The 23323-nt window shown below is 47.9% G+C and overlaps 1 protein-coding gene across 1 annotated transcript in view; it reads right to left on the bottom strand.

Moving 5' to 3' along the window:
• UBR1 (ubiquitin protein ligase E3 component n-recognin 1) overlaps window positions 1–23323 on the bottom strand; it is a 596438-nt gene that overhangs the window by 42440 nt on the left and 530675 nt on the right. Inside the window, 4 exon segments of the mRNA XM_029598685.1 lie at window positions 11458–11514; window positions 18992–19100; window positions 19479–19612; window positions 21093–21180. Coding sequence (XP_029454545.1) covers window positions 11458–11514; window positions 18992–19100; window positions 19479–19612; window positions 21093–21180 — 388 coding nt within the window.

Here is a 23323-nt window from a genome sequence, read left to right as displayed (position 1 = left end):
TCCCGGCTGCAACCTGGGCAGTGTCTGGCTGCGGGGGGAGAGGGCGAATACCTTCACCGCTGCGCTCGAGGAGGTGCACCCGCTGCCTCTAGGTCGCGCTCGAACTCGTCTCGCTCGGGGGCCAAGTCCACGCCGGGACCGAGGCTGCCTCTAGGCCGCGCCCAAGCCCTTCTCGCTCGGGGCAGGTCCTGCTGCGAGCCGGCCACCGGACCGAGGCACTTACCTCCGAGGGACCACGGAAATCACCTCGGGAAACTCAACTGGGGGAGTGACCGACTGGTATCACCGCAGGAGTGCGGGGATCGTTGTTAAGAAATATTGTCTAGGAATTTAGTCGCTAGAATTTGGAAGAACGCTCAGCGAGTGTGAGGTAGCTCCAAACTGCTTTGGAGACGGAAATTACTGAGTTGCTTCACTTCCTGTGGGGGTATATGTACCCGTGCTGACGTCAGATCAGTCTCCAACTGCTAGCACGAGCACGGTATACCCACTTGTTTTGAGTCCATCTGCTACACGCTAGGAAAGTTTGGATTCTCTTGGTGGAAGAAAAACTCTGCAGAAGACTGTATTTATCTTTGCTTCTATGAACTGAAGCACTTGTGTAGGCTGAAGCTTGGATCCCAGGCTTTCCAGGTAGTCTATTGTCTGGAGCAGATGGATTTGGAGGATACAAGAAGGACAAGGGGGCATTCCATGAAGTTAGCAAGTAACACATTTAAGACTAATCGGAGAAAATTCTTTTTCTCTCAATGCGCAATTAAGCTCTGGAATTTGTTGCCAGAGGATGTGGTTTAGTGCAGTTAGTGTAGCTGGGTTCAAAAAAGGTTTAGATAAGTTCTTGGAGGAGAAGTCCATTAACTGCTATTAATCAAGTTTATTTAGGGAATAGCCACTGCTATTAATTGCATCAGTAGCAGGGGATCTTCTTGGTATTTGGGTAATTGCCAGGTTCTTGTGGCCTGGTTTGGCCTCTGTTGGACCCTTAGTCTGACCCAGCATGGCAATTTCTTATGTTCTTATGTAGATATGGGAAGACCTTTATACTCTTCCTTCTTAGGTAGGACACAGCCTCAGCTAGGCATTTTGTAAACACTCTGGAGGCTGAGAGGCCAAAAGGGAGGACTTTGTATTGGTAGTGTTGAGCGTTGACTTGAAAACACAGGTAGTGCCAAGAAGATTGGTGCATTGGGATGTGTGAATAAGCATCTTTGAGATCCAAGGAGTACATTTCCCTTCTAGGAAGGGAAGAATGGTTTTGAGAGATGTCATTTTGAATTTCTCCTTCTGAATGCACTTGTTGAGGGTACGGAGGTCCAGTATGGGACAGAGACCCCAACTCCTCTTTGAGAAGAGGAAGTATTGGGAATAAAATCCCCTGTTGCGCTGGTGTTGAAGTAGCACTTGAATAGCTTTGTTGGTGAAGTAGCGAATGCACCTCCTGCTGTAGAAGTAAATTCTGTGCACGATCCCGAAACAATGGAACGAAGAGGGGAAGCAAAGGGCTTCTTTTGAAGTTTATTCTATACCCCTTGCGAATCAGATACAATACCCATGGGTCTGATGTGATGGAATCCCAGACACTGTAAAAACGGGATATTCTGCCCCTCACTGTTAAGGACAGCTGTGCCTGAACTATATTCAAAAATTCTATTGTGGCTTTTGGTTGGGGCCCTGAGGTTGCATTTGATTATGCTGGTCTCTCTGGCAGCCTCTAGGTTGGGCTTGCTGCCCTTGTTGCTTTGGGGGCTGGTAAGGCGGCAGTCTGTAGGGAGTGTATGACCTATACAGACGTCTTTGATAAAAAGGCTTTTTATAACTGGAGTCGTATCTCTTAGAAAAGGTCTGCTGCTCCGAAAGTGAAGTGAATGATGAGACTACTACATTCTGTTCTTTCAACTGGGAGACAATCTCTTGCAACCAATCCCCAAACAAGTTATCCTCTTTACAAGGCAAGTCCGCCAGTTTGTAATGTACATCTTTTTGGATAGCACTGGCGCGGAGCCTGGCTATCCTGCAGACTGCTATGGACGCCAATGATGTACGAATGGAAGTTTCAAATGCCTCATAAATGGTAAGAAGAAGATACCTTAGTCCCTCCTTGATGTCTATTAAAGACTGAGGAGGAGCTTGGACATTTGCTGCTGGTGTAATGTGTGGCTTGAGGATTTGCAAATACTCATATAGGTACTGTGTGATTTAGAATTGATGTATTTTTGCATTAAGCATTGCTGCTTGAAAAACCTCTCCCCCAAATTCATCCAGGTATTTATGCTCTTTGGCTGGAGGTGTGTTAGAATGTAGCGTTGATTTTTCGCCTTTTTTCGTGGTCAATTTGACAACCACAGATGCGTGTGGGAGTTGGACTGTGCCATAATGAGATTTCCTCATGCAGAATTTTATGTCAGTTCTTTCTGGAGATGGAATCACTTGAAAACGGGAAATCCCAAGCCTTGCCCATGATCGCATCAAGAACCGCATGGGTCGGAAGTGCAATAGGTTCTGATGGAATGTCAAAGATTTTTTAAATGCCCATTATCTCAGACCTTGGATATGGCACCTTTCTCATCTCTTCTTTAAGGATGGAGCCAACCTTTTCGACAAACCTGGAATAAGTCTTCTGGAGGCATTGAAGACTCTGGTGGGTCCTCGGAGGGGTCAGAAGTAATTCCCGTTGAAGAACCTGGGGAAGTCTGAGGAGAATCCTGAGGGTCCTTGTCTGGTTCAAGGGAAAAACCTGGAGCTGGGTGTTGGTCCCGGTCTTGCAGACTACTATGTTTCTGAACTGGAGAAGAAATTGACGGTAAGGAGAAACCTTCCTCTGACGGACTAGGTGGGGGGCGGGGATGGCAGCTCCCTTCCAGTGAAGAAAAGGTGGTTTCCAAAATAGCTGAAATTTGGGACATGGCTTGCGCAGCCAGTTCCCCAGTGCGTAGGGAATGTTTCTCTTTTGATGATGGAGTAGCTGCATCTCCTGCTGCCCCAACATGTAAAGTAGGTTTCTTAACCATCTTCTTAGATGGTGCTAATGCCACAAGGAAGATGGCGGAATCTGGACCCTTGAGATGCTCGGATGGTCCCAGATGTTTATGGGTTGATCTATGTCTTTTAGTTAGAGGTTCCTGTAACTAAGGTAACTGCCTCTTTTGTATGGAGATGGACAAGATGCCTGAGTAGACTCTCTGAGAAGATGTAGAGTATCTATCAGAACCTGGACATAGTGGGGAAGATAGGACCTCCTCAACCTCTATGGATCAGAAGCAAACAGCTCCTCCAGCAGGAATACTATTTGTGGATCCCATTACCGCTCCGTTGGAGGCTTTGAGGGCTGGTGTTTTGAAGCTCGGTCACTTCCCAGTATGCTATGGGTCGACGCCTGCTTTGGACGTGTTGAGTGTGTCTACAACTGCTGTTTGTGCATCGTGAGTGTCAATCACGGCTTATGCTTCTTAGCCTGCTTGCGTTGTGGTTCGTGGCGTCAGATCAGTGCATTATGATGCGTTGTATGCCCAGGTTGGTGCGACACAGACTCTTGATTAACTGCATTGAGCTTTGGGTGCATCATAGGTTGAAACGCTTCCCGACTCCTGACACCTTTTGACGATATTTTAGTTGATGACATTACCCCCTTATGTACTTTAGAAATGGCTTAAGTCGCCTTGGGCACTCAGAGCTTTTCCCACCTGGTCCTGCTTGCCCTGAGTACCTAAAGATGGTATTGGGCCCACTGACGACGCCTTTTTCTCTTGCCTGGGGCGTTGTGTTTTAGGCTCTGGTGATGAAAGGGTTGAGTGATGCATTGAAATTGGGGTATAGGAACCCAAAGAAATATCTTCGATTTCTCTCAGCTTGGCTATTTTTGCAGCCCACTGTCTCTGGGACCTTGGAGACATCCTGCCACAGTTGTGGCACATCGATTGCTTGTGATCAGGCTCCAAGCACAGGTAGTATTAATTATGTCCGTCTGTGACAGACATAATTTTGCTACACTGGCAATATTTAAATCCAGGGGTTTTTGGAGCCACGTGAGCACTGAAAAGTGCTGTTGAGGGTTCACCAAGGTGAAAAGAAGAAACTCTGAGGAGAAAAACATACAAGAAAAGTTGATCCATGCGTCCAGTGAGTTGCACGGAAAAGAAATGAGGAGACTAGGCAATTCCACGGTAACCGCCACACAGCCATATAGAAGAGCAGCTCTATATTCTTTGAGAGAAGCTCCGCCCCTGGAGGACATCGCAGAAAGCATGGATAATTCAGCCTGCTTATCGACAGGAAAATGCTTAGTAAAGAATCTAAGATTGTAAGTTCTTTGTACTATAGGGAAATACCTATAGTACCAGTATGTAATCTGCTTTGACGTGTCAAAAAAAGTAGCATATAAATAAAAAAAATAATTATGTCTTTCCTTATGCACCCTAACCAAAGTTTCCTCTAAGGTGCCTAGAAGATTTTAGACACCTTCTCTTTTGCTAGGCATACTTCAGCTATCCTGTGGTTTAAAACATACTGGGTCCTGTTAGTCTGTGAGAGCTGCTGGCCCTGCATGGTTTAAACTTTGGGATGGCTGAAGGGAGGGAAGATGTTTGTAATATAGTAAATGATGACAGATAAAGACCAAACGGCCCATCCAGTCTGCCCAGCAAGATGTTCAGGGATGTAACTGGTGCTCTGTGAAGATTACTCCCTCACCTTCTTGTTTAGGATTGTAACTGCTGCTCATGCATGTTACCAACATTCAGTAACTCCATTGCTTCATGTCTGTCCTCTTTCTTCTAAGGATCTTCTGGGTTTATTCCATGCCCTTTGAATTCAGTCACCATTTTTAGCTTCACCACCTCCTCTGGGAAGGCATTCCAAGCATCCACCACTCTCTCCATGAAAAAGGAAAATTGGTTCTTACCTGCTAATTTTTGTTCCTGTAGTACCAAGGATCAGTCCAGACTGCTGGGTTATGCCTCCCTTCCAGCAGATGGGAGTCAGAGAAAAGCTGAAAAGCACCCCCTAGATATACCGGTGTGCCACCTGCTATCCTTCAGTATAATCAATATCAAAGCAGAATGAAGTAAATTTAATAACCAATGACTAGATCAAGGAAAAAACCTTCCCTATTTATTTATTTATTTATTTGTAAAACAATAACCAACAAAAACTAAGTATAAGCGCTCGTACGAGACTTCGAAGGCGCCAAAACCTGTAATTGAAAACCACAAAACAAGCTGAGCAGACTCTCCTGGACAATATATCTCTGGGCGGGCGTCTGGACTTATCCTTGGTACTACAGGAACGAAAATTAGCAGGTAAGAGCCAATTTTCCTTTCCCTGTACGTACCAGGATCAGTCCAGATTGCTGGGATGTACCCAAGCTGCCCTAAAAGGGGTGGGACCTCAAGAGTCCCGCTCTAAGCACACTGCTGCCAAAGGAATCCACATCCAGAGCTCGGACATCCAAATGGTAATGCTTAGCAAACGTGTGTAAAGACTTCCAAGTAGCTGCCCTACAGATTTCTTGAGGTGATACACATTGGTTCGGTGCCCACGACGACGCTTGCGATCTGATAGAATGAGCCTTAAGACCACCTGGCACTTGTCGCCCGTGACATATGTACACTGAAGCAATAGCGTCCTTTAGCCATCGGGCAATGGTAGTCTTAGAAGCCTTACACCCTTTCTTTGGACCGCTCCATAAGACAAAAAGATGATCAGACAGTCGAAAGACATTAGTCACCTCCAAATACCGCAGGAGAATCCGTCATATGTCCAACTTCCTCATATCCTGGCCCTGGGGAGAACTCTTATCCACTTCCAGAAAGGCTGGTAACTCAACAGACTGGTTGACGTGGAATGCCGAGACCACGAACGGATCTCTACATGACAACGCCTGAAGTTCCAAAATGTGTCTGGCCGAACAGATAGCCACAAGAAACACCATTTTAAGAGTTAAATCCTTCAACGTGGCCCGCTTGATAGGCTCAAAAGGAGAACCGCAAAGTCCACGGAGCACCACATTCAAACTCCATGAAGGACAAACTGCCCGCACCGGCGGGTGTAAATGTTTAGCTCCCCTCAAAAAATGAGCAACATCCGGATGACCCGCGATGGAGGTACCCACAAGCTTACCACGTAAGCAACCTAGCACCACTACCTGGACCCAGAGTGAACTATATGTCAAACCTTTCTTCAAGCCGTCCTGTGAGAAGGCAAGAATGTGTACTATCGTGGCATGCCGTGGGGACACCTTCAACCCACTGCACCAGGAATCAAACCCTTTCCACACCCGAACATAGGTGAGAGAAGTAGATGCCTTTCATGCGCGCAGAAGGGTGGTAATCACCACCTCTGGATAGCCTTTCTTTCTCAATTGCCTCCTCTCATAAGCCAAGCCGCTAGACAAAAGCGATCCGCCTGATCGAAATATACTGGACCCTGTCGCAGTAAATTCGGTAGGTGACCCAGACGCAAAAGGCCGCTAGGTTGATCAGATCTGCGACCCATGGCCTTCTTGGCCACTTCGAAGCCATGAGAATAACCGGTCCCCGGTGGGATTCTATTCGCCTTAAAACCTTTCCCACCAATGGCCAAGGAGGAAACACGTAGAGGAGAATGTCGGGAGGCCATGGAAGAACCAGGGCATCCACCCCTTCCGATGCGTGCTCCCTTCTGCGACTGAAGAAACGAGCCGTTTTGGCATTCAGACGAGTCGCCATCAAGTCCAGGCGAGGGGACCCCCACCAGTGCATCACTAGCCACATCACCTCCTCGGACAGTTTCCATTCGCCGGGATCTACCCCCCTACCCTTCTTTAGTTACGCCTCTACTTTTTCAGCTTCTATACTTTCCTCCTACCTACCCCCCCACTCCCGCCCTTTTTCGCACCTGCTCCCATACCCCCGCCCTGTTTATTGTAACTTTCCGCCTTTTTCAAGTTCTATTGTAAACCGGCGTGATGTGTCCCACGAACACAGGTATATTAAAAGCTGTTAAATAAATAAATAAATAAATAAATCTAGCCGCTGTCGGCTGAAGAAGTCCACCTGGACGCTGTCTACTCCGGCTATATGAGATGCCGCTATGCAGGTCAGATTGCATTCCGCCCAGGCCATCAACTTGTCCACCTTGGAGGCTACCGGCCGACTCTTTGTTCCCCCTTGACGGTTTATGTAAGCCACAGTGGCCGCATTGTCGGATAGAATCTGCACCGCCCGGTACCTGACAAGTGGGAGAAATTGGTGCAGTGCTAGCCGAACCGCCCTGGTTTCCAACCGATTTATATGGACCACTTGGGCCTGCTGAGGTCTCCACTGACCTTGTGCCGAGCAGGACTGACAGACCGCCCCCCAACCGGTCAGGCTGACATCCGTTGTCACAATTTACCACTGGGGATTTTCAGGTTCACACCTTGAAGCAAGTGATCCGGGACTCATCACCCATCTAGGCTGGCCTGGTCGGATCCAGAAACGGCAAGGGCAGGTAGAACTCATCCGAATTGGGATCCCAACGGGAAAGCAACGCACTCTGCAAAGGTCTCATATGAGCAAAGGCCCAAGGAACCAACTAAAGGGTAGACGCCATAGAACCAAGAACTTGTAAGTAGTCCTACACCTTGGGCAAAGGAAGGACCATCAGACGTCAAACTTGAGCCATTAACGTCTCCATCCTCACCAGAGACAAGGAAACCTTGCCCTCAGATGTGTCGACATGTGCTCCGAGAAATTCCACGTGCTCCCGGAAATTCCAACATCCGGGACGGAGCCGCCAGCCTAGCGAAAGTACACTGTGCAACACCGACTGCACCACAATCTTGAAGGCTATTTCGATTTCACTCGAATGAGCCAGTCGTCCAGGCAGGGATGAACTAATATCCCATCACGTCGAAAGCATGCTGTGACTACCACCATCACCTGAAGAGTGGGCCAGCAACGTTTCATAGGGTAGATATAGCCGGAACTCCTTGCGTACAGGAGTCCCGAGCTAGTCTCCGGTCTCGAAAGGAATGAGACCAGGACTGCGACCATGAAGAGGGAGTCCTGTGAGGCACCGGTCTAGTCTGACGATCACACCGTTGCCCTCTGAACCGGGGCCATGTAGTGTTGGAGGTTCTGGCGGTCCGAGGACGATCTTCTGGCAATTTATGTACCTTATCCACCCCAAGCGATTTAATGATTTGGTCCAACTAGTCTGGGGTGGACCCATCAATGTCCCCATCTCCATCCCCAAGGAGAAGGTCCTGCGACAGTGCATGCAAATTTTCTCTCATGCATATTCATTGTGGATATCCTGAAAACCCGACTAGCTGGGGGGGTCCCCAGGACAGGGTTGAGAACCACTGCTCTAAAGGGATCCAACACCCCTGATGGCCTAGGGACCTTTGCTAGTGTAGGTCCCTCCTCCTGCCCTTCAGCCTATGCTTCTAAAAAAGCTTTGGGCATTAAAAACACAAACTTAGAAGAAAAAAACCTGCTGTCTCTTTAAGGCCCCCCTAGGGGAGGGGCCACATCGGGAGGAGAGGCAAGCTCTAGGTCTGCCGGTTGCACAGGCTTAAATTAGGTGTAATAAAAGTACAAAATCAGTAGTAAAGAAAGAAGGGGCTTTCCCTGGAATTGGAGGAGAGGGGATATCGTTCTAAGGGTCCAGGATCAAATCTGGAGAGCCCACGGGGCGCAAAGCCGGAGGGGATTGATGAACTACAGAATCCCTTCCCCCGTCCGGCAAGGAGACAGGCTCGATTTGTGCAGCAGGCCGGCTCTCCACATATGGATACAAAATGGTGATTGAGGCATCGGGGGGGGGGGGGGGGGGGGGGGGGGGGGGGGGGGGGGGGAGGGAGAGGAGATGCCACGGGAACGGCAAAGTCCTTCTGTGCCCGGCTGCTGCGAGTGGGAGAGAGAGAGAGAACTGCTCTCCGCTCCTTCCCCTTAAGCTGCCGGTCCTTGCACAGGTTACTGATTAATAAAAAGTAAAAACTTTTCCTCTTTTTTTTTTTTTCTCCCCAGACAGCTTAAACTGATAGAGGAATATTACTTCTCTGACAGTAAGAGACCAGTGACAAGAGACCTGAGACATGAAGGTTCACAGGGGTCTTAAGTGACAGAGGAACCTGAGGCATGAGACTTCCCAGGGGTCTTAAGTGACAGAGGAATTTTACTTCTCTGACCAGAAGCCTGCGGTATGAAACTTGTCAGGGGTCTACATGGGAAAAGGACTGGACCACCCCTCCCCCCTGCACCCAGCTCCTCTTCTTCCCCCGTGGGGAAGGCAAAAAAGCCACCATTCTTGCAGCAAGAGAGGATCCTGAGGCGCTGGAGCCTAAGGCATGGAGGGCATGGGAAACCCCCCCCCCCCCTGTCCGGAACTGAGTGGGGGAGCAGAGGCCAAGCTTTCCCCGGGTCTGCAGCCGGTCTAAATTGTTTAGCCGGGGCAGGATACCGTGCATCCCAATCAGCCTCAGCTTGTATATATACGTCATGTAGTAGAAAGAAAAAAATTGGGATGAGAATGGGCGCTGCCTACGTAAGGTCCCTCCTGGAGGCAAAAAATGGGGGAGGGTCTGCATCTGGTTGCAAATCGCGGGGCCGTTGAGGGCTCAAAGACAGCGGAGAGAGAGAAGGGAGATCCCCACCCTAGTGCAGCAAGATGGCCACCGCGCAGGGACAGGCCAGGCCTCTGCCTGCGAGCTGCCTGATCGCTCCTCGAGCCGCGCGGTCGTGGCAGGGAAAAAATCCCCGTTGAGAAAATCAGCCTCTGCGAAGGCGCCCCTGCCCCCGGTGATACGATGGGAGCAGAGACCTTCGCGGAGGAGCCGCAAAGACGGCCCCCCACAAGTCCCGCAACACGACCCACGTGGCATTAAAAGCGCGCGGAAAAATGAAAGGCAGCTGGGTGAAGTAATCCACCCCCTCCGGAAGCCCGGGAAACTACAGCAGGCTAGGGCTGAAGAAAAGGTCTGAATACCCTTTTAAATGTGCCCTTTTTTTAAACAGGTTTTGTTTGTTTGGTTTTTTTTTTTTTAATCAGCCACCAAGCAGGGGAAACACCTCCCTGATACCTTAGCACAAGCTAGCACCCACCAGAGGAATTTTATCGTCTCTGGGCTTGTATAGCAGGGGGAAGAGTACCAGCCCACCGGTTAATACTCCCCCCAGCTCACCGGGTAGGGACACAATCTCCAGGTAAAAAGGCATTAGGGCACTGCCCTGCCTTGCCTGCCCTTCAGGACGCTATCAGTACACTTGCCTTTCCTGACAGTATTTATTATTAGTTATATAGATATATATCTTTTTTTTTTTTTTTTAAATCAAGATTGATCTAGCCAAAGGTCTAAGGGATATCTCAAATGCCAAACCTTCCCAATGTAAAGGATTATCACGGAATTTGACAAGGACAGGACCGCAGGCTATGCTTTCCTTCATCTGCTGGAGTCAGAGAAATACTGAAGGATCGCAGGTGGCACACCGGTATATCTAGGGGGTGCTTTTCAGCTTTTCTCTGACGCCATCTGCTAGAAGGGAGGCATAACCCAGCAGTCTGGACTGATCCTGGTACGTACAGGGAACAATATTTTCTGATGTTGTTCCTGAGTCTGTCCCACTCGAGTTTCATGTCATGACTCCAATTCTACAGCTTCTTTTCCATTGGAAAAGGTTGGTCTCTTGTGCATTTTTTTAATACCTTTCAGATATTTAATATCTTTATCATATCTCTACCCCCCACCGTCTTGCCTCTCCTCTACATATGGAGGACCTTAACTCTCTTCTGATAAATCTTCTGGTATAGACTTTACACCATTTTGGTTAGAATCTCCTGTGAACCTTAGAGAAAACTGACCCTAGCATCCCTCAATCCCATAAGCTCTTTAGAAGTGTATCTGAATTGTAACTCACCTTGCGACAGGAAAGGCAAGTAATTAAATCTAAAATAACAATCCAAGGTGACAGGTTTTCCATCAAAGACTATTGTGCTTACACACCTTGAAGGAACAATATCACCCTCCAAGCCTCTTCAAAGCCACCTAGGCAATATCCATCATTCTGTACCATTTCTTTGAAATAAAAAATTAGGAAATATCTTGTTCTTCAAAGATGCACCCCAGGGCTCCCAGGACTTAAGGGTGCACAGCCACTGATACATCAGGATTTTCTAGGGTCTGTGACACCTGGTGAACTGTGCCTGACTTTCATTCATCTATCAGAGCCCTGATGTGCTTGGGGACATATGTCAAAGCCACAGGGAGCCATTTAGAAAAGTCACTCTATTTTGTAACTTTTCTTTAAAAAAAAAAAAAATAAATTACAAATCCCTCAGAAATTTCAGGCATTACAAAGGGAAAAAGGCTAAAAATGAGACAAGCATATTGTTTTTTTTTCATGAAGATGCTTTACATAAAGACAGGCACTGTTAAAAAGGAAAAAAAAAATCACAAAGAAGGGCTACCCAAAACCATTGTCCTGTTAAAATGAAACTAACCTGACTGAGGTGCTTTTTCCCTTCAGAAAACTCAGCACAGTCGGATCCGAGCACCACCTGTGTGGGGGGGTCAAAAAGTATACCATATGTATGTCGTTTAAGAGCACACTCTTTATTAAGAACTTTCAAAACAATTTCATAAAAGATATTCTTTTCACTTTTCTTCCCAAACTTCCTCTACTTCTTTATTTAGTCAGGAACACTCTAGCTGGCATTCTGCTTTGAGAAGAGGGAGGATTTAGGGGTCTAGGATTGAGGCACCACCAATTATTAGTGGCTCTATTTCTTCCCCATTATCCAAACAATTGGGTGAACATCAGTGTCAAAATCTCATCTCAAGCAGCTCTCTCCCCACGTAACAGTGAATATAGAGGGCTACTTTAGGATTCTTCACCTTAAGCTGCCAACAAGTAGTCAATAAGTATCGATGGGCTAGCATATTCAAAGCATGTGCTTAGGATTTAAATTCAGATTTCTTATTCCCATAAACTGCCAACAAGCTATTGTGCACAAGGTTTTTAAAAGAATTCCAACTCGATTATGAAAAAAGCTGAAAAAAAATCCTCTGCTCATACTATATTTTATGTAAAGGTATTTTCTAATAGTAATAATAAAAAGGCTAATTTTGTATTTAAAATTTTTCAATTCTTCGGAGTTGTAAAGGCAAAGGAGTTCCAACTATAAAATTGTCCAGCAATTTAGAATACTTAAAATTTGAAAAAAAAACCCAACAACCTGTATCATGAGGAGGCTGCACATGGAACTCTCCAGCAAATACTACATTCTATGAAGGTGCTTGTTGATTCCACTGTTACAGAATTCACTATAATTTTCAAACAGGCCGATACCGTAAAAAGTGTGGGAGAGCTGGCGCTCTGTATTGAGCACCCGCTCTCCCGACACGCGCCCAAGGCACCTCTCCTGGGTGCATGATTCTCTATTTAAATGAGGTGTCGAGCTAATAAGGAGGCATTAGGGACAATAGCGCGTCCCTAGCACCTCCTTATTAGCAGTAGAGGTGGCTGTCAGAGGGTTCGACAAGCGACGCTCAATTTTACCAGTGTCTGTTTTCGAACCCGCTGACAGCCACGGGTTAGGAAAATGGACGCCGATAAAATTGAGAATGTGTTTTTCTAACCTGCTGACCGGCGGGCAAATTTTTTTTAATTTTCAATTTTTTTTTATTTTTGGGTCCTCCGACTTAATATCGCTAGGATATTAAGTTGGAGGGTGTACAGAAAAGTAGCATTTTCTGCTTTTCTGTACACTTTTCCGGGTTGCTCAGAAATTAACGCCTGCCCTTTCAGTATCCCGAGCGACTAATAGACTCATCAACATGCATTTGCATGTGATGAGCGCTATTAGTTTTTTGGGGGCCAAGCACACCGTACTATATCGGCCTGAAAGTAAATATGTCCTTTGAAGTCTAATATAGAAATCCGCCCTGAAATGCCTTAGATTGCAATTGGCTACAAATGAAATTCAGTAGTTCAGATATAAATGGTTTTATAAAACCTTCCTTGCAGCAATTGGTAAGTGTTCTAAAATACATTTTTTTGTCAGAATAAAATGAACTATTGGTGAGATTACTTACCTGATAATCTCGTTTTCCTTAGTGTAGGCAGATGGACTCATTACAAATGGGTATAGTGTGCTCGTGCTAGCAGTTGGAGACGGATCTGACGTCAGCACGTGATACATATACCCTGCAGGAAGTGCAGACGCTCAGTAATCTTCCTTGCAAAAGCTGTATGGATATATGTGTGACTGACTGATTGATTAACTGAACATGATTAACCTGACCGATTGATAGTAGCTGGAGACCGCCAGTGTTCTCAAACAGAAGGCGTCGACACCCGGCAGGGTGGATGCCCTATGTAAGGAAACATGGCTTACCTCGAAACGGTGAATCCCCATATATATCGGCAGCCGGGCGGGATGCTGAGTCCATCTGCCTACACTAAGGAAAACGAGATTATCAGGTAAGTAATCTCACCATTTCCTAGCGTGTAGCAGATGGACTCATTACAAATGGGATGTACAAAAGCTACTTCCGGACTGGGTGGGAGGCTGCCCGAGGTACGTTTAGGATTGCCCTTGCAAATGCTGAGTCCTCCCTGGCCTGGACGTCCAGACAGTAGAATCTGGAGAAGGTATGGATGGAGGACCACGTTGCCGCTTTACATATCTCTGCAGGCGACAGCATCCTAGTTTCTGCCCAGGAGGCCGCTTGTGCTCTGGTAGAGTGAGCCTTGACTCGTAGAGGTGGTGGTTTTCCCGCTTCTACGTAGACCGCTTTGATAACTTCTTTGATCTAGCGAGCAATAGTCGCTCGTGAGACCGCTTCGCCTTGCCGCTTCCCACTGTGAAGGACGAACAGGTGGTCTGTCTTTCGTACTGTTTCCGACATCTCCAGGTATCTGGACAGCAGCCTGCCGATGTCGAGATGATGCAGTATTCGGCCTGCTTCCGATTTCTTCAACCCTTCCATGGTTGGCAAGGATATGGTTTGGTTGAGGTGGAAGTGTGACACTACTTTGGGTAAGAAGGAAGGAACCGTGCGAAGATGGATAGCCCCTGGGGTGATCCTGAGAAACGAATCGCAGCAGGACAGAGCTTGTAGCTCTGAGATGCGGCGTGTGGAGCATACGGCCAGCAAGAACACCATCTTCAAGGTTAACAACCAGAGGGACAGTCCTCGGAGCGGTCTGAAGGTGGGTCCTGTTGCGAGTTTTGCACCAGGCTTCAAATACTCTCCAGATCCGTATGTAAGTTAGTGATGTGGAGAACTTGCGTGCTCGGAGGAGTGTATCTATTACCGCCCCCGAGTATCCCCTTTTCCTCAGTCGAGCCCTCTCAATGGCCAGACCGTAAGAGAGAATTGAGCTGGATTATCATGGAGGATGGGACCTTGCCTCAGCAGGACCCTGTGAGGGGGCAGGGGTAGAGGATCCCCTGCCAGTAGTATTCTCATGTCTGCGTACCAGGGTCTTCTTGGCCAGTCCGGGGCCACCAGAAGAACTAGGCCTCTGTGTCGCTGAATCTTGTGTATAATGATGCCCAGCAGGGGCCATAGGGGGAAGGCATATAGCAGTATCCCCTGAGGCCATGGTTGCACCAGGGCGTCGATCCCGTGGGATAGAGGATCTCGTCTGCAACTGAAGTATCTGGGTACTTGAGCGTTGAACCTGTCCGCTAGTAGGTCCATGCCCGGCGTCCCCCACTGATCCACAATCATCTGGAAGGCCGTGGATGACAGTTGCCATTCCCCCGGGTTTAGGCTTTCTCTGCTGAGGAAGCCTGCCGTGGTGTTGTCCTTTCCGGCGATGTGGACGGCTGAGATGTCCTGGAGATTTGCTTCCGCCCAAACCATCAGGAGGGCTGTTTCTAAGGATACCTGTCGGCTCCTGGTTCCGCCCTGCCGGTTGATGTATGCCACCATGGTGGCATTGTCCGACATCACCCTGACTGCTCTGTTGCGAAGTCTGTGGGCAAATCGCAGGCATGCTAACCTGACTGCCCGTGCCTCTAGTCGGTTGATGTTCCACCCTGACTCTTCTCTGTTCCACCGCCCTTGGGCGGTTAGTTCTTCGCAGTGTGCTCCCCAGCCGCTGAGGCTGGCATCTGTAGTGAGCAGGGTCCAGGTTGGAGAGGACATTTTTTGACCCCCGGCTCATGTGGCCGGGCTGCAGCCACCACCGTAACTGATTCCGTACTCTGGCCGGTAGAGGTAGATGCATGGTGTAGTTCTGTAATCGTGGGCGCCACCGAGATATGAGAGCGCGTTGTAATGGTCTCATATGAGCCCGTGCCCATGGAACCACTTCCAGAGTGGAGGCCATTAGGCCGAGGACCTGTAGGTAATCCCAAGCTGTGGGCCGGGTGGCGCTCAGCAAAGTCTGTAAACGATTCCGGAGTTTTGATTTCCTCTTGGAGGTCAGGCTGACCTTGTCTTCCTGGGTGTCGAATCGGACTCCTAGGTATTCCAGCGACTGTGAAGGCTGTAGGGAACTCTTGCTTGTGTTGACTACCCATCCTAGGCTTTCCAGAAGAGATATAACTCTGTTGGTTGCCCGGTGGCTCTCCTCCGGTAACTTTCCCTGATCAGCCAATCGTCTAGGTAGGGATGGACTAGAATGCCTTCCTTCCTGAGTGAAGCCGCCACCACTACTATTACCTTGGTAAAGGTCCGCGGCGCGGTGGCTAACCCGAAGGGTAGAGCCCGGAACTGAAAGTGTTGATCCAGGACTTTGAAGCGTAAGTAGCACTGGTGATCCCGATGGATTGGGATATGCAAATAAGCCTCTGACAGATCCAGGGATGTGAGATACTCCCCTGGCTGAATTGCACTTCGGACTGACCGCAGAGTTTCCATGCGAAATCCTGGGACCCTTAAGTGCCGGTTGACTGACTTGAGGGTCCAGGACAGGTCTGAAGGTGCCCCCCCCCCTTCTTGGGTACGATGAAATAAATGGAGTAATGCCCAGAATTTATCTCCCATGCAGGCACTGGGATAATGGCTTTTGGGGACAGGAGCCTCCCCAAGGTAGCTTCCAGCGCCTCCCTCTTGAGGGGTGGACAAGGAGATTCCACAAACTTGTCCGGAGGGAGATGAAGGAAGTCCAGGTAATACCCTTCCCGGACAATGGCGAGGACCCACTGGTCCGAAGTAATCTCGACCCACCTGTGGTAGAATAGGGTTAGCCTGCCCCCTATGGCTTCTTCCCCCAGATGGGTCAGCTGATTCTCATTGTGGGGTGCGGCCGGGACCCAAACCCGAGCCAGTTCCCCTCTTGTTGTGCCTGGTCTGAAAGGACTGGTTCCTGGTCTGAGAACGAGGTGCTTGGTAGCGAGCCCTGTAAGGGTTGAAGCATTGAGAGCTTCTACCTCTGGATGGTCTAGGAAAAGAGCGCTGGTTCCTCCTTGACTTGTCTTCTGGTAGACGGGTAATGGAGATGCACCCCACTTGTTAGCCAGGTTCTCGAGGTCGCTGCCGAACAGGAGGGATCCCTTAAAGGGCATTCTTGTAAGGCGTGTCTTGGAGGAGGAGGCGGCCGACCAATTTCGTAGCCAGAGCTGAGGATGACACTCCCTTGGGCTGCTGTACGGACTAAGTTGGAGGCAGCGTCAGTGAGGAACGAGAGGGCTGATTCCATTTCTTCTCCCGGGGTGTTGTTCCTGGCTTGTGATAAACAGGAACGCGTCACCATGGTGCAGCAGGTCGCAATTTATAGGGACATGGCTGCCACCTCAAAAGCTTGTTTCAGAATGGCGTCCATGCGCCGGTCATGTGCATCCTTGAGGGCCGCCCCTCCCTCCACCGGAATGGTGGTGCCCTTCACAATTGCGCTAACTATGGCGTCTACCTTCGGGCATGCCAGCAGCTCCTTGGTTGCCGGGTCCAGGGGGTATATGCTAGACAAAGCCCGACCCCCTTTGAATGAGGCCTCCAGCACATTCCACTCCAGATTGATTAGCTGCTGTGCTGCTTGTAGGAGGGGAAAATGGTGAGCCGTTTGACGCAGGCCCTCTGGCAGGGGGTTCATTCTAGGTTCCCCTGGGGTGCCTGAGCCCGGGATAGCCAGCTCCGACAGACATTGAGAGACCAGGTCTGGAAGATCCTCCTTAAGAAAGAAGCGTCTCATGGTTCAATACGGCTCTATCCCCGAGGGACGTTCTCCCTCCTCGGGGAGCTCGCCTTCTTCCTCAGAGTAATCTGAGTCCCCATAAGTGGGGCTTCCGGGTGGCCGTGCCTAGGTCTAGAGGGTCCAGGGGCAGGATCATACGGTACGTATGGGTCCGGTCGGGGATCAGACTGCATCTTGACGAAGGCATGAATCCCCTTGAATAATTCCACCCAGGAGAGCGAAGCAGGTTCTAGCCGTAGGGGCACCAGGTCTCTAGGGTTCCCTGGCTGCTCACCGCGGCCTGCTAGGTTCGGGGTATTCCCTGAGGAACTGGCAGTCAATCTGGCCGGGGACTGGCCCTGGCCTGGAACTCCCAGGGCCTCCTCACATTGGGCACATAGGGAGTCTGCTTCCTTGCTCTGCGTGGCTCTGAGGTGGCATGCTGAGCAGAGGCCTAGAGCTCTTATGCCTGATTCTGGAGGTGCCGGATCTGCGGATGCATGGGCTCTCATACGCTCCATCGCGTCTGTTATCTCCGGTGCTCTCAGCCGAAAGTATGTGCCTTTCAATGTGCGCCTATGAACATGCGCCTATGAACGTGCGCCTATCAATGTGCGCCTATGAACCTGCGCCTATCACTTTCGGGCGCCTAACATACGCGCCCGATGCCTGTGCGCTTAAACTGTACGCTAGATCGAGGCGGCGAACCAGGGCAGATGGCGACGGCGAGCAGGCAGGCAAAATGGCGACCTCCTTGGTGGGCTGCCACGTAGGCAGAACCCGCTAATCCTCGCTCTTCGGAGACCAGTAAAGTAAAGATGTACTCCTTACCTGATCTTCGGCGCTTCCCAGCTGCGACCCGGGCGGTCTCCGGCTGCGGGGGGAGAGGGTGAGTACCGTCACCCCTGTGCTCGAGTAAGTGCACCCGCTGCCTCTAAGCTGCGCCTGAACTCGTCTCGCTCGGGGGCCAAGTCCTCACCACGAACGGATCGGGACCGAGGCTGCCTCTATGCCGCGCCCGAGTCCTTCTCACTCGGGGGCTAGGTCCCTGCCGCGATCCGGCCACCGGACCGAGGCTCTTACCTCCGAAGGACCACGGAAATCACCTCGGGAAACTCAACTGGGGGAGGGACCCGAGGGTATCACCGCAGGAGTGCGGGGCTCGTCTTCAGGTAAGATTCTTCTAAGAATTTAGTCGTTATAATTTGGAAAAACGCTCAGCGAGCGTGAGGTAGCGCCAAACTGCTTTGGAGACGGAAATTACTGAGCGTCTGCACTTCCTGCATGTATCACGTGCTGATGTCAGATCAGTCTCCAACTGCTAGCACGAGCACACTATACCCATTTGTAATGAGTCCATCCGCTACACGCTAGGAAATGTAATTTTATTTCCATCATAAACAGCAAATTCTATACAATGCTTAAAACTACTTCAGACAAAACACACTTCAAAAGTTGGACTGCCTCAGTAATCATGAAAGGTCTGACTTACGGGGTTTGAAAATCCTGCAGCATAAATAGCAATGTGGCCAACCGTTAGTAAACTTATTGACAATCAGTAAAATAAATAAAGACAGCAAAAAACAAAATGATATCCTTAAAATTCATAAAAATAATTTGTCTGTAAAAATGTCAGCTCAGTGCTCCACTGGTCCTATACATATGGTAAAGAAAACGTTTCCTTTAGTGTTTTGAAAGAACTGTTGCTTTCAAGGCGTGCCAACTTTAAGATTTGTAACAACCACACTGTGCGAAAAATGTCTACTAAATTATCAGTAAAAATCTCAGACTGTCAGTAAAAATTGTTTATAAGTTGGTAAATCTTGGCAGTTGCCAGCTATAATTTCTATGTAACCACCATCTAATATTCTTAATGCAAGAAGTCTGCTCATTTTTTATTTCCATACCTTTGGAGCATGGGGTTTACGGAGTCCCAGTATTCCTGGAAAAGCAAGAACAAATTGCTGGGCAGCGACAGGTAACTACAGAGTGCCCCAAAGTGTCCTTCTTGAGAAGCTGCAAAAGAGAAGCAGAATGAGTACAGAGAGCTGCAACCAACAGTCCTGCTTCTATTCGTCCAAATCTCTTTTCTGTCCCTCTCACTTTACAAGCCTGAACGAGCTGCTGCTTTTCTTTCCTAGTAATATGTAATTCCTCTCTCTCATGCCTTCATGATTTGAATTTAATATTAATATATAAATAGCAATACAAATGTAAATTTAGTTCAAGAAGGGCCAGAGTCTAAAATTAAAATGAATGCATCTTTCTTTCTCCTCAAATACTGAAGATATATATGACTACTATAAACATTTGCAGTGCTGTGTTTTCAATCTCTGGAGCTAGCTACATTACAGAGATTCATTTTAGTCTTCAGAGCTCATTGCTTATACTTACAGGACTGCAGCTCTTCAGGTGGTGTCACACCCAGCAAATAATGGAAATATAAAGCAGCACAGCGAAGGTAAGGTGTTATCCCCTTCTTCACACAGTCCCACATATACCAACCTGGGATATCCTGCCTTAAGCAACTAAAAGAAGGGAACAAGAGAGACAGAAGTGCAACATTATAGTAACAAAAGGACACTGAGTGAACAATAAATCCAGCTGCCACAGAAAGACTGATCTATGATGGTGGAGCACTGGTGCCAGTGATAGAACAGCCCTCACTTTCAAACTGTACATCAGTGTGACCTAATTGGCCAGCAGGAAGTGCACTAGTTTTCCTTACGCTCCATGGTGTCTTGGATGTTACTGTTAGTGTCTTCAGGCTGTATTTATCCACTACTGTACCTGAATGTAACATCTTGAGCTACCAATGAAAAGGCTTGATCAAAATATACAACAAATTAAAAAAAAACTATTCTATTACTATCTCTTCTTTTCCTACTGTTTGTGCTCAATTTCCTCTATCTCTTTCCTAAGGTAAGTTGCTTCATACTATTATGGTACTTCAGAGAGATATGGGTAACTTATTACACCTTCATTGTGAATGTTACTGAACTTCATCTCATAACACTTGTCAGGGTTCCAAAAACCCAGTAATCTGAAATCAAGTTGATTTTAACAGTTGGTGAGCAAACTTTGCAAGCACTGTATTGCTTGTGGCACGTGCTAGAGACACATTCTAGGTTGTTCTGTTCTCCTCCGTAGTTGAAGGACAAGCAAAGGAGGCGCTCAGCATTTGGAATAGTGGCAACCATCCCCATTCCACTAGACAGGATGCATGGCAGAGTCAGACCACAGGAGCAGCAACTAGCCATTTTATCCCCTTCTGCCAGAGGAGAGGAACAGGAGGCATGGAGAAGCAAGATGACACCAGTGGCCCACGATCCAATAGTATCTTTTTTTTTTTTTTTTTTTAATGCAGCCTGCTTGAGACCCCCTTCTCTTGCCACTGTCCCTTGATCCTGTCTCATTTCAACAATCCTCTTCCTTATAATTCTCTGGGTACTATTCTCAGGAGAGTGGGAAGATTAGGAAGTGGGTAAGACAGTATCCAAGTTTAAGTGGTATGAGAAAGTGCATTTATTTTTTATTTTGAGGGGGGGGGGGACTACATGGTAAGTGCATTTATTTCCTGGCGAGTAAGTCTTGGAAGAATTTTCAAATTTCTGACTCCTATCATAAGAACATAAGAACATCAACCCATCCTGTCGTATCATAATGCTCAGATATATCATTAAAGAACAAAAGACTGGTTTACATATTCCTAATTATTCCGCTGTGCTTGAGAGATGACTGTATCAATTAAGTGATTATGAAAATTGAGCAAATGCATCAAGAAAGCAAGGAAAACCCTGCATCTGATATTGCACTTAATCAACAGCTACGGTAAATAGATCTATAGATTGTAAAACATACATAACTAAACTTAGGTCCCAATTCAATGTTATGTATATTTCCTGGAAATCTGGAGAGGGCTGATGTACTTACTTTGTATTTTAATACTATTTTGTATTGAAAATGACCAATCTAGTAAGGTAGTATCATAGCTTGAGTATTACTTACCCATTAGTATATTGGGAAACTTCTCTACAAAGAGCCGCAGCTGACCTAGCCTCCTCGCTGTCATCTTGTACCTGAGCAGAGGGACAGTCTGCAAACAAATATCATCATCATCATCATTGCAATAAGGAGATGATCTCTGTAGAAGACAGGACAATTCAGCCATACAATTGGGGTGGTCATCAGACAGTATCATCACAGAGCTCAGAAAGACCTAGAAGTATTTTGGAGCATACACAGATGCTTCACAAATTCTCTCAGTTCCTTACAAGCTAAACTTCAACTCTACAGAGAGAAGGAAAGCATTGTGTGGCTGACCTGTCCTGGTGTCTACAGAGAAACCTGTTACAGGTAAGCAACTTTGCTTTCTCTGTGGACAAACAAAACTGTCAGCCACATGAGTGGGAATTTCCACCCTGAGGGATGCAGTACGAATTTCTCTTCTTGATTTGGTAATAATGGATTGCAACCAGGAGGGAGAGTTGAAGTAATTTAATTGCGCAAGCTTTAGGCCAAAACTGCTATTTCACTTGGAGGCCTCAAGGTTTTGCAAAGTAGCTACTTTAGAAATTTCTTCAACAGAAGCGGAATGATGTTGTGCCAAGGAAGTTGCAGTAGCTCAAATCTGATGTGTTTTCAATCTGCTGTGAAACTGGAGACCTGATTTACCATAATGGAAAGAAATTCATCAATCCACGAGGAGACAGTTTGCTTGGTGACTGCAATTTCTTGCTTTATTGGGTTAAAGGAAATACATAATGAGATGATTTCCTGTAAGTAAAATAGAGTTCTTCTGCAATCCAGAGTGTGAAGTGCTTGCTCACTTTTATTAGAATGTAGTTTTGGGGAAAAAAATGTTGATAGTAGAATTGAGTAATTTAAATGAAATTGAGAGACTACCTTAGGTAGGATCTTTGGATGAGTTTTTAGTACTAATTTGTTTTTGTAGATTTGTGTATAGTAACAGTGTACTACTAAAGCTGTGCGTGGAAGTTACCGCTATTAAGAATAGTATCCTCCAAGAAATAAGTTTCAGATCCGCCATTACAATGGGCTCAAAATGTGGACAACATCTAGGTCCCATGGTATAAAAGGATCCCTCATTGGTGGATAAAGGGATGGCGGCCTTTCACAAAGCCAACCACTAGGGCAGGGGTCAGGAACCTTTTTGGCTGAGAGAGCCATGAACGCCACATATTTTAAGCCATACAAGACCTACCAAATTAATTTACTACAACCCCCCACCCTCCTGACCCCCCCAAGACCTGCCAAAAGTCCCTGGTGGTCCAGTGGGGGTCCAGGGCTCGCAGACAAATCTTTAATAAAAAAAGTAAAAATCTAACAAAACCCCCACCCTCCTGATGCCCCCCAATACCTCCAAATTAATTTACTACAATCCCCCACCCTCCTGACCCCCCCCCAAGACCTGCCAAAAGTCCCTGGTGGTCCAGCGGGGGTCCAGGGCTCGCAGACAAATCTTTAATAAAAAAAGTAAAAATCTAACAAACCCCCCCACCCTCCTGATGCCCCCCAAGACCTCCAAAATTAATTTACTACAACCTCCCACCCTCCTGACCCCCCCCAAGACCTGCCAAAAGTCCCTGGTGGTCCAGCGGGGGTCCGGGAGCGATCTCCTGGACTTGGGCTGTCGGCTGCCAATAGTCAAAATGGCACCGACGGCCCTTTGCCCTCACTATGTCACTGGGGTCGACCAATGGCAGCGGTAGCCCCTGTGACATAGTAAGGGCAAAGGGACGTCGACGCCATTTTGACTACTGGCAGCTGACACCCTTTGCCCTTACTATGTCACAGGGGCTACTGCCGCCATTGGTCGACCCCAGTGACATAGTGAGGGCAAAGGGCCGTCGGCGCCATTTTGACTTCTGGCAGCCGACAGCCCAAGTCCAGGAGATCGCTCCCGGACCGCTCCTGGACCCCCGCTGGACCACCAGGGACTTTTGGCAGGTCTTGGGGGGACAAGAGGGTGGGGGGTTGTAGTAAATTAATTTTGGAGGTCTTGGGGGGCGTCAGGAGGGTGGGGGTTTTTGTTAGATTTTTACTTTTTTATTAAAGATTTGTCTGAGAGCCAGATGCAGCCATCAAAAGAGCCACATCTGGCTCGCGAGCCATTGGTTCCCGACCCCTGCACTAGGGCATGTTGGGTTATTGAAATGCTCATGGAAAGACGATAATGCCGATATAACACTTAAGTGGACTCTATCAGAACTGGTCTT

Source organism: Rhinatrema bivittatum, chromosome 4 (genome assembly GCF_901001135.1).
Source record: "Rhinatrema bivittatum chromosome 4, aRhiBiv1.1, whole genome shotgun sequence".
Lineage (NCBI taxonomy): Eukaryota > Metazoa > Chordata > Amphibia > Gymnophiona > Rhinatrematidae > Rhinatrema > Rhinatrema bivittatum.
This window is presented reverse-complemented; position numbering and strand designations above follow the sequence as displayed.